Source organism: Gobius niger (assembly GCF_951799975.1).
Source record: "Gobius niger genome assembly, chromosome: 4".
Lineage (NCBI taxonomy): Eukaryota > Metazoa > Chordata > Actinopteri > Gobiiformes > Gobiidae > Gobius > Gobius niger.
Genome location: NC_136855.1, coordinates 35,415,359 through 35,432,508, shown reverse-complemented (window position 1 = coordinate 35,432,508; position 17,150 = coordinate 35,415,359). Strand labels below are relative to the sequence as shown.

The 17,150-nt window shown below is 43.6% G+C and overlaps 1 protein-coding gene across 1 annotated transcript in view; it reads left to right on the top strand.

Annotated features, from left to right (window-relative positions):
• The window catches only part of LOC306961803 (leucine-rich repeat-containing protein 4C-like), a 102,616-nt gene extending 85,685 nt beyond the window's left edge, over positions 1-16,931 (top strand). Inside the window, exon 3 of the mRNA XM_079554711.1 lies at positions 13,696-16,931. Within this exon, the coding sequence (XP_079410837.1) occupies positions 13,723-15,615 (1,893 nt within the window). The 5' untranslated portion in view covers positions 13,696-13,722 and the 3' untranslated portion in view covers positions 15,616-16,931. The remainder of the gene's footprint in view (positions 1-13,695) is intronic.
• Positions 16,932-17,150: the final 219 nt, after the last annotated feature.

Sequence of the window (17,150 nt, the reverse complement as noted above, 5' to 3'; positions counted from 1 at the left end):
TGGACTGTATTTTTGTTGCGCTTACCTTTGCCGTTGTATCCAAACACCAAATATTGTGTTGGCTTTATATTCAGCTGCTTATCACAGCTTTCTTAACACCCGACCAAAGATGTGTCAGCCAGAATGATGGTCCAAGTCTTGGTAGCATGTTCTCCAAAATCATCACGGTGAGTGGGCAGCGGGAAACATGCTACCTGTGACTAAAAAAATACTGTATTTTTGTGAGTGCTGGCAAAATTGTAATAGGAAGAACAAGTCCTTCATAATCCTGAGGTTGTTTCCTTCTGAATAGAAAATAAAAAAGCAGGAAAACACAGTGAAGTCCTCTGTTTGTCATAGCTTCATTTAAATCAATACAGCTTTGGAGAATTAGCCTCATTGTCCTGCTGCCAACATTAGCGACGTGGTTTTTCCGCCTTGGCCTTAAGACACCTTCTTCATCCCACCAACACGTGAAGTCTTTATCAGATTTAATGGCTGTAAAAAGGGGTGAAATCCAAAGGGAGTAGACAAAAGGCGTAACTAATTAGCAAATCGCCAAGACAGGGATACGAGAAGTCTTTACAAACAACAGAATTTCCTTTCTCCTTGTGATGTGTTTAAAGATGGGAACTATGCTTTTTGCAAGTATTTGGTGATAATGTCAAACACATCTTTATCACAATACCTCTATAGACACTATTCCTCTGATCTTGGCAATGTTTTTCAGCTGGTAAAACACTGCTGATGTTATTGTGTTGATGTGGCTGTTTAAGTTCAGGTCTGAGTCCATGATTACACCTCGATTTCTAACCTGATTTTTTGGTTACAGAGAGACACTGAAGGTGACTGTAGGCCAAAAACAATGATTTCAGTTTTGTAAAGCAATAATGTTTTACATCCACAATTTGACCTGTTGGATGTAGTGACAGAGTGTATCTTCAGGCCCATGTTCACCTGACGTCTGTGAAACATAGATCTGAGTGTCATCTGCGTAGTTGTGACACATTATTGCTGGTATTAGCTGACCCAATGGAAGCATGTACAAGTTAAATAAGAGGGGTCCCAAGATTGACCCCTGCGGGACTCCACAAGTCATGGCAATTTTGACAGTTGCCATTTTCAACAAAGTACGCCCTGTCCTGTTCAAGTCCTCGAGACAGGACTTTAACCAGTTTAGAGCAGTACTACCAGAGATTCCCACCCGGTTTTCTAACCTGTGAAGTAAGATCCCGTGGTCCACAGTGTCAAAGGCAGCGCTCAGGTGCAGCAGAACTAAAACTGAGACTTTGCCTGCATTGATGATCCTGCAAATATCATTTGTCACCTTCATCAGATCTGTCTCAGTGCTGTAGTTGGGCCTAAAGCCTGACAGGAAAGCATCAAACACATTGTTAGACAGGAAATAGTCTAACAATGGAGTACCAACAACGTATTATTCTGTAACTAGCATTTACAGTATACTAATCTAAGGCAGTGGTTCCCAAACCTTTTTTGTGCCCATCTTAAATCATTCATTTATGCTTCCATGTCATGGATTCTGCCATTATTACACAGTGACCAACTAAACTAAGATTATCCAGTACTTTGTAGTGAGTTATTCTCAAAACTAATGCTAAAATACTCTCGAATCTTTTACTGAAAAACATCAAACTAGCGTTCATTTGAAAGTAATGATTGATATGTGGCTCGAGTTCACTGAAATATGCCGTTTTAAATCAAAGACACATCATATTAAATGTCAGAAATGTAAAAAATATTGTCCCATTGGCACATCTAACCTGAGCCGTAATTAGATGCGTTTTACAAAATTAGGCCGCCTTTCAAAAAAACCCTTGCAAAACCCTTCTGCTCGTGCTGCCTCCTCTGCCGCTAAGCCTTTTCTCGTGTTCGTTAACATATGTGTGCAAACGTCCAGATCTTCCAAAGCCTAAATAATCCGCGACATGTCTTTATCAGGCGTGTGATTCCAGCGCGGCCTCCCTGATAACCCGCCCTTGTCTGGTGTGAAGTCCCTGTGTGCACCATTCTGCTCCTACAGTGAGGCGGCACAAGGCTCTCTTCTTAGCGCCGCTGTCATGCTAGCAGCGCTCTGAGCCCGACGCGCACGGAATACTAAGAGTGCCCTCGAATGCAGCGCACAGCCCGGAGCGTGTCTTAATCCCCCCGCAGCAGCAGCAGCAGCGGCAGCAGCAGCAGACAGGCCTTGGCACGACGCGTTCACGTACACACACCTCCTGCGCGCTATTTAGGCCGTGCAATTTTCATAATGGAAGCGACATCAGGTGATGCGTGCGCAGTGATTTCCTCCGAGTGCTTTGCTTAACCTGTGCAGGGGCTGTCCTAGTAAAGTGGATTTGCACAGGAGCTGCCATTGTCTGTGCAGTAGTATTTATAGTGTGTCTTACAGAAGCTCGTATGAAGCTGCGGCCGGACTCCATTTATTGTACAGAGTAAGACAGTCAGGGGCTGATTGTCATTTCAAAGCAGGACAAAGAGGAGTGACATCAGACATGTGCAGTGTTGAATACTTTGAAGTTGTATTTAGTTACAGAATACTGAATATACATTGATTTGCATTATATTTATGCATAAATCAGGCATATGATTAAAAACACGCTGACTAAGTTTGTTGGATCGCCTGTGAATTTATTAGACACACAAAAAAGTGCCTTGCAAGTGCAGCAGGAGCAGCATCACAGCACCACAATGTAGTCCTTTGATACTAGTAAAGTAACTGCAGTGTAGATAACCTCAAATGAAAGAGTAACTGTACTGGAATACAGTTGTTCAAAATGAGCATTCTAAATATATTCTGAATACAAGTATTGAGTTACCAACTAGGGCTGAAAGATATATTGTATTGATATCAAGATATGCACATTCAAGTTATTAATATCGAAAAAGCAACGATACATTGTTATCGTATTGATATCGAGATATGAACATTCAAAACATTGAAATCGAAAAAGTAAGATATAAACTATATAGATTTTCATCAATAAAACTGCACTTGTTTGTATAATGTTTTTATTTTTCTGAAAAATGCTTGGTTTTCACCTAACCCATAGTTATATCGTATCGATATCGATTTATCTGGCATGAATACTCGAGATATGAAATGTGTTCTTATCGTTCAGCCCTATTACCAACACTGGGCATGCAAAGTGCCACATTATTCATTCACACCATACTGAATGGTGGTATTGGGGTAGACTGACGGAAGCGAGGCTGTCAATCAGCACCGTCGGCCCCTCGGACCACCAACCACTCACCCACACTCGCATACATTTTAGCCTATTGTACATGTTGTGGTAGGGGAAACTGGAATACCTTCTCAGACACGGGGAGAACATACAAACTCTACACAGAAAGGTCCCATACGGGATCGCACCCGGGACCTTCTACCTGTGAAGCACAAGTGCTAACCGCTGCGCCCCCGTGCCTCCCAAAGTCTGTGTAGGAACTGATGTACCACACTGATGTTGCTCTGACTTTTCCTGCCCGACCAAAAACAAAAAGAAACTGTTCTGATCTGGTGCTTCTGCAGTTGGGTTTCGGTTCAGCAACACTATGAGCCCAAAGAATGAGATCAGCTGACCACCCTGAATGACCAGGTTATTCCATCAATGGATTTCTTCTTCCCTGATGGCACAGGCATATTCCATGATGAGAGCACCAGGATTCACATTGTGAAAGAGCGGTCCAGGGAACCAGCAGGAGATGGACTGGCCACAGAGTCCAGATCTTAAAGGAATAGGCCACCGTTTTTAGTGGGATATGTTCTTACCTTAGCTTTGATGCTATAATCCGCGCAGTAATATCTTCACTTTACTGTGTGGACGCCGAACTACTCCTGGTATTATTACGCCTTACAATATAGTTCCCCCTTTTATTCGCTTAGAAAATCCACATTGTTTAATTTTGTGTAAATATACTTTATAATGTAACACTTCACGTAACCATATTTAAATATGGAAAACATGGAAGAGCTTGGTAGCTTCTATCTTCACCTCGTTTGGAGCTATAGAGGAGAGGAGGTGAGGCTAAATGCTAACGCCGTCTGTGCTGTGTTTACGTGATAGAAGGCTCCGTGAAGACCAGACAGGTACAAAAGAACTCAGAACTCATCTAAGCTAAGGTAAGAACATATCTCAGTGTGTAAAAACGGTGGCCTATTCCTTTAACCCCATTAACAATCTTTGGGATGTGCTGCAGAAGCCTTAGTGCAATGGTCACGCTCTCCCATCATCAATACAAGATCTCTGTGAAAAATGACTGCACCACTGGATCTTCTGACCTCTTAGAAGCTTATTGACACAGCGAATGCGTGCTGTAATCAAAGCTAAAGCCGCTACAACCAACCATTAGAGCGTGTGACCTTTTCTTTTTCTGCTCAGTGTATTCGGACTTTTACGCGGCCGAGTCTGAAAAGAATCTAAGACTCAAACGCTCACAGTAACCTGAAAATCTTATGGTCAGCACTGCAACCAAGCGCACAAAGGTTTTCAGGCACTTACAGGCTACTTTTTTTTAGCTGCCTGAAGACTATTTATATGGTATGATCTCAATTTCGTGTAGCGCTTTCCCACCTACATTGGCACTCAAAGCTCTCTTCCATCTAGGAAACACTCACCGATTCTCACTCATTTTAACACCAGAAGATGAACGTTATGTTGCACCTGTAAGCAAAGTTGTTGTTGGCATATATGCATAATAAAGCTAACTTTATGTTTTAAGATGTTGCTACTGTATATTGTGTGCTGTACACCCTGTGGTTGTAGTGATCCCTGCTGACTTTCATTCCTTTTGGAGTTTGACTATTGTTGGATTAGTAACCAATATCAATATGGCTGTTTGTAGGATTTTTATCTCGTAATTCTCAATTTTGGCTCCTGAGATAATCCAGGCGGAAAGCAGAGAAAGCTGGGCGACCCACAATCCCCCTGGGATGACAAGCCGCGACACAAATACAACTCACTCCTACCCATTTACATTAATGACTCCGTCTGAGAGAAAATCCATGATGGCTGCTCAGTCTCCTCCCATAGAGCATGTTCCAAAAGGGCGGAAAGCCTCGGGAAGGGGGACCGGCTGATAAAAAATGTAGGGGGAAATTCGGAACTCATGTGGACAGTGTTTATTTTTGGGGGCAACAAAGCGATATAAATTAAAGGGATATTTCAGGATTTTTGACATAGGGTCTCATTTCCTAGTTATCCAGAGTGCCGTTGATTTCTGGAGATATTTTTTTATGTATTTCATGCAGTTCTTATATTTGAAGAGTTGAGTGGTATCAGCTAGCCTGCCATACAAATGTCTATTTAGATAGAATCATTTTTGGAATATAATTGACCTTGCATCACATGAATCGCATTTTGAGGGACTATTTTCCAGCAGATCCCTCCACGCGTAGCTTATACAAACACGAGGCTGATGCTGCTCAAATATAAGTTATTTTAAATGCAAAATGGTTAAAATTATTCTATGGACACAGACATTTATATGGTTAGTCTGGCGTTATAAGTGATTTGCCTCAGGTGCACTGTGGAGCTGATGCCATAGAAATGCGCTAGCCTCGCACTAGCCTAGCGCCACGAAACTCTTCAAATACAAGAACTGCATGAATTACAAAAAAAAATATCTCCAGAAATCAGCAACACTCTGGATAACTAGGAAATGAGGCCCTATGTCAAAAATCCTGAAATATCCCTTTAAGATGTTTGCAGCACATTTTTGCATATTTCTGATGCTTTTCGGAAATATCGCTTCATCTTCATTATCGAAAGGGTATTCATTCAGATATGCATATTCACTCTAACAATTTATCAGCTAATTTTTTCCCCAGTCTAGATAATAGAGAGATATTTTGCGTTTTATAGAGAACATTTGTATTTGAGGCTTTGTTCTGGCATTCGTGGGAAGCACACGAAGTCACAGTTTCTAAGTCAATACCGGTTTAATTGTGTTTTGTGCTGGTTCACTGAGTTGGACCAAAATATAATTAATGTAGGAGCTTATTCAGGTACAAGGGAATGATTAAAAACCCCTCCAGTGTGAAGTTGCTCCGAGAGGATTGTGACAGTAACTTGGCTGTAATAAGTTTGCACACACTATACAATGTTGACTCAAAAGTTGTTCAAGAAAGTGGAGATGTTGTCCATGGTGCTTCCTGTATTTGATAAACATGAACTATTTGTGTCCCAGTTTGACTATAAACAACCATATAACTCGGAAACGTCAATTTCGCATAATACCTCATAATACCCATTTAAAGGTTTTAAAACAAATGGAGCAATAAGTGTGGTACCACCTACAAACATATATATTTGATTTTCATAAGGTTCCACATGAGAAGCCTGACTCTAGCCGGACGGCCACACCCACAACCACTCAAACATATTCTGCTCAACTTAAACCTATTGTACATTGCACTAAATTGTGTATTTTGAATAGCTGATACTGTTATTTTTAGTAGGACCATCATTTTCTGTAAATAATTTAGCCATATCAAGATAAGGACTAAACCACATGCAAACGAGGCCAAAAACAGGTCTGCTACAAAACTAAACAAGACAGAGGAGGAAGGTCTTCACCAAGACTTTCAAACAACACACCTCTCGCTCAGCTTTGCGGACTGTGGAGTCTATCGGACACTACGGGGGGCTAACTTCACACAGGTGAAATACTGTGCTGCAAGTCCAGGCATTACGAAAGAAAAATTACACAACTCATCATGACAGTAACACAATTACATGCAAACAGCATGAACGTGTGTGTATCGTTAATTAGGCTTTTCAACTGTTTATCCTCATCAACCTGTACCATCGTACTGAAGCACCTCTGCGCTTCCCTTCAAACGGAGTTTGTGGGAAATGAAGTGATGCTCTATATTAAGACACTATTTCATCCGCTTTGCAACCACATTCACAAAGGCTGTCCCTACCTTGAGTCGCTGCTTAGCCCCATTTAAACTTTGAAGAGATGCGCTGTCCACCGTGTGCAGATACAGGAAATGCCTCAGTGATGTAGCTCATCCCCAGCACAGACTTTAAACAACACGATGGTCCTTACCCTTTCTCTTTTGTGACATCCGTCATTCTGTCCAACATAGTTTAGCCTCGTTTGACGGAGGCAGAGTCATGTTGAGCCCGCTGACCTGTGGTCACGGCGCCAACACACCGCGATTGCGCCGCAAATGCATCATCAAAGCGGTGCAGAAAATGCTGAAAAAAATAGGCAGGTGGAAAATGAGCGGCGGGCCGGACTAAATTGCTTGGCGGGCCGGCCCCGGCCCCCGGGCAGCGTTTGGCCCAGGTCTGGTCTACAAGGTTTCAGGTAGAAGCAAGTCACATTTAATGCCATTTTTAATGCCCACATACTACATTTTAATGCCACAAAGGAAAAAGAGTTGCAATCGTTTAACAAAATGTGCAACTTTTTAGCAAAACAAGAAAGAAAAAGGTCAATTTCAGCCAAATCTACAACTGAATATGTTTTAGACCATTATTTCGGTATTTTTAATAAACGTATACGTCACAATGTTCCAATACATTTAGATTTAATTTCAGTTTGAATCCATTTGAATGCTTTTCAGGCCTTGATTTTGGCACAGTTAGTTCTAAGTACCAAGGCCTAGAACTAGATCAAACCAGGTCTAAAACGAGTCTGAATTGGACCAATAATGGTCTAAATTATGTTTAAACCAGAAAACACTAAACTTCAATGCACAACACAACCAAATAATTAGTGCCAATAAAAATTAACAAAGTCTACAACTGCAGATGACTCTGAGTTCACTCAAATAGTAGTGAAAGTGGGACAGGTCATGTGATGCGGTGGGACAGACATGAGAAATTCAAACTTAGATTAAAGGAAGATCAGCATTGACGCATTTCCTTTGCTATCATCGCCTCAAATCACACATACAGAAAGAAATAGGTCATAAAATCTTCTAATTTAGATTCAGATGCATCTGTGGAATCGCCCATATATGGTCATGATAAAAAAAACAGTTAAGGGGGAAAACAATTTGGAGAAAAATTGAAACTTTCTCTAATTATTCAAAAACTTCTTTAACAAATTCTGAATTCTGAATATAGTTTTCTACTAAATAAAGATACAAAGACATGGGGAGGAGCAAAGTGGTTCAACAGCCCATAATTAAATAAATAATGGAGAATGCTAACTTGATGCTACATGTTAGCATCGGGCTAATGCTAACGGTTAGCTAGCGCAAGCTACGACTGCCGTTTTTTCACTTCTACTGAACAATCTGCTGTGAGAAAATATCCATATGGGCCCGATTTACACTTGACTTTATTTATGTGATAAATAAGTTCATGTTCCACCAGAAAATGGTTATAAAGAGTGGAAAATTGTGTTTCTCTAAAGATTCTATTTTCCCCCTCGGCAAAGCCACGCCCCCTTCTATGACGAGATGCCGTCTGTATCTATTGAGTGTGACAAAAAAGATCATTTTCGTCACATATTGACTATTCGGGTTGATCATGAACAACATCAACTTATGACTACTTTTAAAACATACTTTTATGGGGCAGGAAAAAAAATACCAGGTACTGTTCCCTTTTTTTCTGCTCATGCTCCACAGTTTGAGAACCACTGTCTTTGTTCATTTCAAGCCAAATTAGCACTGTTTACGCGCTAATATAGGTTGTCAGTGCTGCCCGGTCGGCCCCCCGCGGTGACGTGCACGTGTCCCTCAGGTCTCCCAGCACACGCTCCCGTAGTCTGCGCCGCCGCTCAGCCTTGGATGTGGAGAGGCGGGCGCGGGAGCCCGGGGCATGAACAGTGCGAGTGGGAGTGCCATTGTGCTCCTGGCGCGGCTCGTGTGTCTGCGGACGCGGATACACGAGAGCATGACTACAACACTAATCCACTCAGAGAGACAACGCACCGGAATTGGCTTTTCCGTGTACATTATAATGTCTCTGGATGTAATCCCATTCAAGAATCAGCTCGTTTCCGTGTTTGTTTGTTATAACAGCACAGTATTTCAGATTATCTCCAGGCTTTCAATGAACTGGAAGGTCTGTGGACGTAAAGAGGTTTTTACGGGGGACCTCCGTTTAGGTTTAAATTAGTGGTGGGACTGGATTCAAATTTTTAATCGAGTTAATTACAGGTTAATTCATTGTAATTAAACACGTTTTAATAATAAAAAATATATATTTTCATTTCAAAACCCCTTTTTGTTATAATTATTGAATAAATCAACACATGAGCTCAACAACAAATATATTTATTCATCTGTTAAACAATTGAACAAAGAGATTGGTGCAAAGTGCTATTAAACCAGAGCTATTCAGGAAATCCTATTTATTCATGTCACTTGTAAACAGTACATAAATTAAGCAAAAGGGGAATAAAATATTATTTGTTGTTGTTGCTGCAAACGATCCACTGTGATCCATTTTGCCAGGGAGTTGTTTAATTTTTCACACTTAGACTAACCTCCTGGCTTCCGAACGGAAAATCACATTGCACCAGCCCCCAGTGGCTCCTCCTGCAGGTGATGGGTCCACAGAAGGACGGCCTCATGGTTCTAACCGGGCCTGTTGGTCTCTCATAAGGGGCTTCTGAAATAAAAACTCATAATCTTATAATATAGAGCACAAGCGCCTTGCTGTTTCCAGTGGACTTAACGTTTCTCAATGTTAACGTCGGATAAGGTGTATATCGTGGCATGTCATTACCATATATAAAATATGTCCATGTTGTCTGGAGAGGAGGATGTGGAATGTTTCTCGACAGCTTGTTTAACTTTGCTGCAGAGGTCACGTCAGAGTGGAACGGTGGGGACGTGCTTGGCCCGACATGTTTTGCATTGAGATCGTACTTTAGACTTGAATAACTACAGTGAAATGTGAACTCCTTTAAGCACAACTTGCACACAACAGTACTCCTTTCTATCAGGACGTTTTTTAAAGTAAAAATGAGTCCCCAGTCGCCAAGTGAAGCGTATTTCTCGTCCATTTACTGTTGTGAGCGGATGTCGCGCGTGCCTCATATTTACGGGCGACCCCAAACCATGCAATGGAAAGGGTACAACTCGGGACGTTTGAATGGGAGGAAAATCTTTGTATTTAATGAATAGAATTTAAAGCGCTAAAGTTTCAGCTCTAGTTTAAAGGGGCTGGATGCAAGTTTGCGATTTTATACTCACTACTGCCATCTCAGGCCTTATGCATAACTGCAGCTTCTATATCAAGCTTGTGCATGATGGCACTTTGGACCCGAATTAACACCTTTTTGAGTGACAGTGCAGGATTTTAGAGGCAGCTGTGTAGGGCTGTGCAATTAATCTAAATTCAATTACGATTTTGATTATTACAATAAACTATAACAAAATTAGCATAATAGGAAAAAAAGGTTTCACGTGCCATGGCTCATGCTTTCGACATAAAAACATAAAAACGCTGTGTGATGATGTCATCAGGGCACGCTGCTCAGTTTACCTGCGCAGGTGTGAGGGCTGGCCAGCAGGGGGCAGGTGTGAAACAGAGACTTCTACCTAATCGAGACAAACTTGAAATCATTTGTACTTTTATGACTGTTCAGAAAACAGAAAATGATCAGCATAGTTTTTTTTATTAATAAATAAAATAAAGACTTAAAAGGCAACAAATAATTGTGATTTCAATTATGACAAAAATAATCGTGATTATTATTTTTTCAATAATCGAGCAGCCCTAGAGTTGTGTATAGGTCTGGGCTCATTCTACACATTAGGACATGGCTGGAACATGTAGGAGGAGGAAAATACTTAATTTTTATATTTTTATACTCCGTATAGTCCCTTTAAATCATTGTCCATCTTCTTGAGCCATGATTTTGGTTTCTCAACTGGTACACGGGTCACTCCGACTTAACAATTTGGATCAATGGGCCTTTGCCAATAAATGTAATTATTTTGATCGTCAGCCTTGTAATGATGCTTGAATCAATGGGACCATGTGAGGAAATAGTTTAGTATCCGAGGTCAGAGTGAAGGTGAAAACATCGATTTTACTTGTAGTGGTCAATGTTGACATCCTAGTTTTAATGTCAGAGTAAAATAAATCAATCAAGCTCACGCTTTACGCTGCTTCTTTTATGACGTTTTGTTGACTAGGGAGACAAAGTATTTCAGGAAATCACGACAACATCTCTTTCCTATATTAATTCTAAAATATTGACATGTTTGGGATCCACGTGCTGTGCAAAAGGTGACCGAGATGACGCCCTAATCCAAAGGTCATTTAAAAAAAATCAAAGATAAAAACGTGTGGGACGATGTTACAAAAGATTAGGTTTTCTTTACACTCTTACAACCTCTCACTTTAACCGAGCGGATTTTCTCCTGTTTGGCTTTACCCAAATCAAAAAGCTTCTTGGCCAGTGTAACGGCTCATTTGAAATAATAGTAATAATACATTTTCTTTGTATAGCGCTTTTCAAGACACTCAAAGACGCTTTACAGAAAACAAGAATAAAATCACACATAAAATGAGCACATTCAAATAGAGGGCAGTTACTCGACATTAAAAGCCTTTTTAAAGAGGTGGGTTTTGAGTTCTTTCTTGAAGGTGGGGAGGTCAGAACAGGCACGGAGCGGTTGGGGCAGTGAGTTTGGGGGCGGCGATGAAGAAGGCTCTGTCTCCCCAGGTTCGGCGCTTGGTCTTACAGGGGAGGGACAGGAGGTTGGCGTTGGAGGAGCGGCGGGAGCGAGATGGAGTGTGATGGCGGAGGAGGTCGGTGAGGTATGGAGGGGCCAAATTATGGAGGGCTTTGAAAGTGATGAGGAGGACCTTGAACTGGATGCGTTGAGGGATGGGGAGCCAGTGGAGGTTCTGAAGGACAGAGGTGATGTGTTCACGGGAGCGAGTGTGCGTGAGGAGGCCGGGCAGGGGAGTATACTGGAGTTTATTGAGGGTTTTGGATGGTGAGCCGTAGAGGGCGCTGTTGCAGTAGTCAATTCTGGATGTGATGAAGGCATGAATCAGAGTATGAAAGCTAAGACCTGCTGAAGTTTTCATCTCTTTTTCATCTCTTTATTTGTTGTGTTTTCATAGATTTCTTGTCGTGTTTTAGTTTACATTTTCATCGCTGTTTTTCATTCCTTTTTGGAGCTTTTTTTTGTGTTGTCTGCGTCAGTTTTTCATCGCAGTTTCGTGTTTTTTTTGTTTTGTTGCGTTTTCATCCTTGTTTCCACTGCCATTTCGCTTTTTTCAAGACGGCTTCAGATTTGGGTAAAGCCAAAAAGTAAATGTGCTCGGTTCAGGTGGGGGTTAAGAGATTAATATCTAATCTATAGCCAGATTTATTGAAGTCTGACACATACAATGGCAAAAAACTACAGCAAAAGTTTCAAATTGATATCCCCTTTTCCCTATTCCCCCGCAGTGCCTCGCCTTAAAAGCTGAAATGAATGCTTCTGTTTTGGTTTGGGATTGTAAGAACAACTGTTTTAGTTCGATGGGGGAATCTGGTGCACCACAGGGAGAACATGCACACTCCACACGCATGATCCAGGAATCCAGCACAGCTCACAGTTTTCCTTTTTGCTGCGAGGAGAGATTGATAACTAGTCAACCTACAAGTGCAGATACTGTAAATTATTCTGAAAAATCCCAAGGCTACGGGTTATAAAGCACATGAGGAAGCCTGAATATTGTTGGATAGCTGCAGTAGTAGTACTTGTATTGGTAGACGAGAGGTTGGTTGTAATTTCAGTCGGAGCAAACATGCCAAGCTCTCATGCGTTCTCCTGCTGTACTCATCCTCTCTGACAGAACATTCTCACATCCACCCACTGCTTCCATCTACTCATCTCTGCGGCTCACAAGACTACACTCTGACTAACGACTCATTTTGTTTTCACAATCTGTTGGCGTATCGGAAGCTTCGAGGACATAGTGTTCAGGTTTTGGAATTTTTATGAGATCCTGCGTGAGCGAAATGTAGCAGACAATTCATTTATTTATCATAACTAAGCCACAGTTTCAAATATCTCCAACCAGTTTGTCCTGACCCAACCGTCACCCACGGCTTGAGGGTCACCTGGCAGGAGCAGCTTGTTTTTGTTGTTTTATTGTGCCTTTCACTTTCTCCTACTTCATCAACTCGTATCACGTGATTAAATCTTCCCGTTTTCAACATGATTCGTGTTAGATCGTCTGCTCAGGAGGGACTGTCAGCTTTTAAGACACAAATTAAGGTCATGGCCAGGGATATGGTTAACCTTAAAGGTGGATTATGCAACTTTCTTTGTGCGTTTTTGGCCTTGTAGTGACCCAGCGGCTGTATGAGTGGAGCTGACCTTTAACCAACCAGGAAAGTCTTGATGAGTCCAGACTCATGTGCATGTATGTACAATTGTACATGTTTTTAGTGTGAGGGGAAACCGACACAGAGAGAACATGCAAACTCCATCACAGGAAAGCTGGTCCGAGAATCCAACCTGGGGCCGTTTTGCAGTGGGTGAACACACTAACCTTCGTGCCACTGTATTTGAAAGCATGATGTGCAGCGTTCACCTCATAGATTCTCAAAAGCAGCGTTTGGCTTTTAGTGGGTCTGGACTAAGTTTCATCATGGTCTGTCTACATGGATCTAAAAGGTTCTATGTAGGCAATAGAATTATTCATGACATGATGAAAAGGAGCTCTTACTCCAGCCGATAACTAACGTGCCCTCTCCTTTCTTCTTTCCTAGAGATCCCCATCATCGGATGAACTATGAATGCTGAACACGATGATCACCCTCCCGCGCCAGACAATGAGAGGTGCTAGGCTGAAGGGGGCGCTCTCAGACCCCCTGTTCATGCTGCTCTTGGCTCTTCAGATCCTGGTGGTGGCTGGACTGGTGCGCGCGCAGACCTGCCCCTCCGTTTGCTCATGCAGCAATCAGTTCAGTAAGGTCATCTGCACGCGCCGAGGCCTGCGAGACGTCCCGGACGGCATCTCCACCAACACGCGCTACCTGAACCTCCAGGACAACCTCATCCAGGTCATCAAGGTGGACAGTTTCAAGCATCTGCGGCATCTGGAGATCCTGCAGCTCAGCAAGAACCACATCCGCAGCATCGAAATCGGCGCGTTCAACGGGCTGGCCAGTCTCAACACTTTGGAGCTTTTCGATAACCGTCTCACGACAATCCCCAATGGAGCATTCGAGTACTTGTCCAAGCTGAAGGAGCTATGGCTGAGGAACAACCCCATCGAAAGTATACCTTCCTATGCCTTTAACAGGGTCCCATCGCTGCGGAGGCTGGACCTGGGTGAGCTGAAACGCCTCTCGTACATATCGGATGGCGCTTTCAAAGACTTATCCAACCTGCGCTACCTGAACCTGGGAATGTGCAACCTCAAGGAGATCCCAAACATCCTACCTTTGGTGCGACTCGAGGAGCTGGAGATGTCCGGGAACCAGCTCACCATCGTCAAACCGAGTTCATTCACCGGGCTCGTCAACCTGCAGAAGCTGTGGATGATGCACGCGCAGGTCCAGACCATCGAGAGGAACTCCTTCGACGACCTCCAGTCTCTCGTGGAGCTCAACCTGGCCCACAACAACTTGACGTTTTTGCCGCACGACCTGTTCACGCCGCTGCACCGTCTGGAGAGGGTGCACCTTCACCACAACCCCTGGAACTGTAACTGTGACATCCTGTGGCTCAGCTGGTGGCTCAGAGAGACGGTGCCGGCCAACACCAGCTGCTGCGCGCGGTGCAACGCCCCATCGGTCTTCAAAGGCCGCTACATCGGAGAGCTCGACCACAGCTACTTCCAGTGCGACGTCCCCGTTATCCTGGAGCCGCCCGCCGATCTCAACGTGACCGAGGGGATGGGTGCCGAGCTGAAGTGCCGCACCAATTCTTTGACTTCCATCTCCTGGCTCACGCCGAATGGGTCGTTGGTGACGCACGGCGCTTACAAGGTACGCCTGGCGGTTCTTAACGACGGCACCCTGAATTTCACGAGCGTCACCATGCAGGACACAGGGACGTACACTTGCATGGTGAGCAACACGGCGGGGAACATTTCGGCCTCGGCTGTGCTCAACGTCACTTCGGTGGACAACAGCGGCGTGACGTATTTCACTACCGTCACTGTGGAAACCACCGAGACCATTGGCGACGAAAGCCATACGCCCCTGCCCCCCTTCGGCTGGGTGTCCTCCTCCACCACCAAAGGCACCCCCATCACCGTCAGGACCACGGAGCGGACTTACACCATCCCCGTGCTGGACGTGGACCGCGAGGGCACCTTCACCGGGCTGGACGAGGTCATGAAGACGACCAAGATCATCATCGGGTGCTTCGTCGCCATCACGCTCATGGCCGCAGTGCTGCTGGTGATTTTCTACAAGATGCGGAAGCAGCACAACCAGCAGGACCCCGACGGGCCGGCCTCGTCCATGGAGGTGATCACGGTGGAGGAGGAGCTGGCGGGGGTGGCGGCCATGGAGAGACACCTCAGCCTGCCCCCGCTGGACCACTACAACCACTACAACACGTACAAGAGCTCTTACCACCACGCGCCCATGCTAAGTACCATACACAGCTCGGTCACGCAGGAACCTTTGCTCATCCAGGCCTGTTCCAAAGACAACGTCCAGGAGACCCAGATATGAGCCGGGCCGGAGCTAACACCACACAAACACACACACTTTTGGAATATATTTGGTCCATTCAGCATTTCAATGTAAAACAGATCCAAATGACAGAAAGATGATGTCGATAATGACAGTAAAACAGCATTTGGGAAAGGGACGTTAATGATACTTTACCAGGTGTCTTTCTCAAACAAAGATTATTTATTAAAAGTATGTCTAGTGGCTAAATGAAGACATTTTTGTGATAGCTTTTTAGCTCATTTTATTTCTCTCTCTCTTTCTGTGTAAAACTGCACGGGGATGAAGAATGGTTCGCTCTCTGGCATTAGCAGAACGTAGGAAAGCCAAGACAGTGCATTCGAACGGTTGCCATGAGTCATTCTTGGCTTTTGTATTTCATCAATGCAGTGTATTTGCATTGCGCTAAGCCGTTTCGATTATTAAGATGCCATTTTTCTAAAAGCATGGAGCTATCCTTGTTTAGTGACTCAAAAGGGATCCACAAATTAATTTCAAGTCTAAATCATTTATCCGTTTGACGCCATTTTTAATGTTCTTGTTACCTTTAACTTTGTAAACTGTTTTGTGTACGGTATTTATAAGCAGTTTTCCTTTTAAAACGTCCAAACAACAAAGGTTTTTACACCCCCTGACTGAATATTTTACTGCCTCATTACAATCTTTGCAGTTTGCTCATTTCATCCTCATCATTTCTTTTCATAGCGATTATTTGCGCAGCCCCAGATCTCGTTCTTTCCTCTTCTGCTGCTAACATGCCCTACATCCTTCACCATCTTTCACACTCGAGCCTCGACCGCAGTCCCGTGTCCCTGTGGCTTCATCCTTCAGCGCGGGACACCAGAATATTGCTCAGAAAGATGAAAAGGAGCATAAGGCCGCCTTGTGTAGCTGCCCCCTTTAACCCGGTAATGGTGTGTGTCCAGTCAGTGTAGCGTTACCCCCCGACACCCAGGGGTCAGCCTCGCCCCGCCGCTGATCGGACCATCTGTTTGCGGAGGTGAAGAATTAGGCCTGCTTTGTTATGTACCGCGGTCCTGTCAGAGGAACAGACAGGAAACATAACATGCTAGTTATAACGGGCTGAACAGAAATACTTGTTAAGGCCATCATGACTAGCCTGTATGTTTCCTGTGGAGCAACATTAGCCTTGGCTGATTGTATCTGTTCAAAAGCAGGACAGTCTGGAACTTTGCTCACAGCCAGTCAAATGTCTAAACGTTTTAAATCGATACAATCACAGACCACATTGTCACGACAGGAACCAAATTAAGTAAGGGACAATGCACGATGAGGTGTCCATTATCAGAAATAACTATGCGTCGGAATCTTGCACCACAAGCGGCTGCAAATGTCTGGCAAATCCTTTTTAGTGCATTTAGCTTTGACTTTAGTGCAAAAAGCTTTCACTTGTGTCGCCTGCTCCATTGTTGGGCTGATTCTGGGTAAAATGGACTGAAAAAAGATCTGTCTCTTTTCACAAATCGAGCCATTCACCTCAAAGATCCATTCAAAAGAGCCGGTCGGTCTTGAAC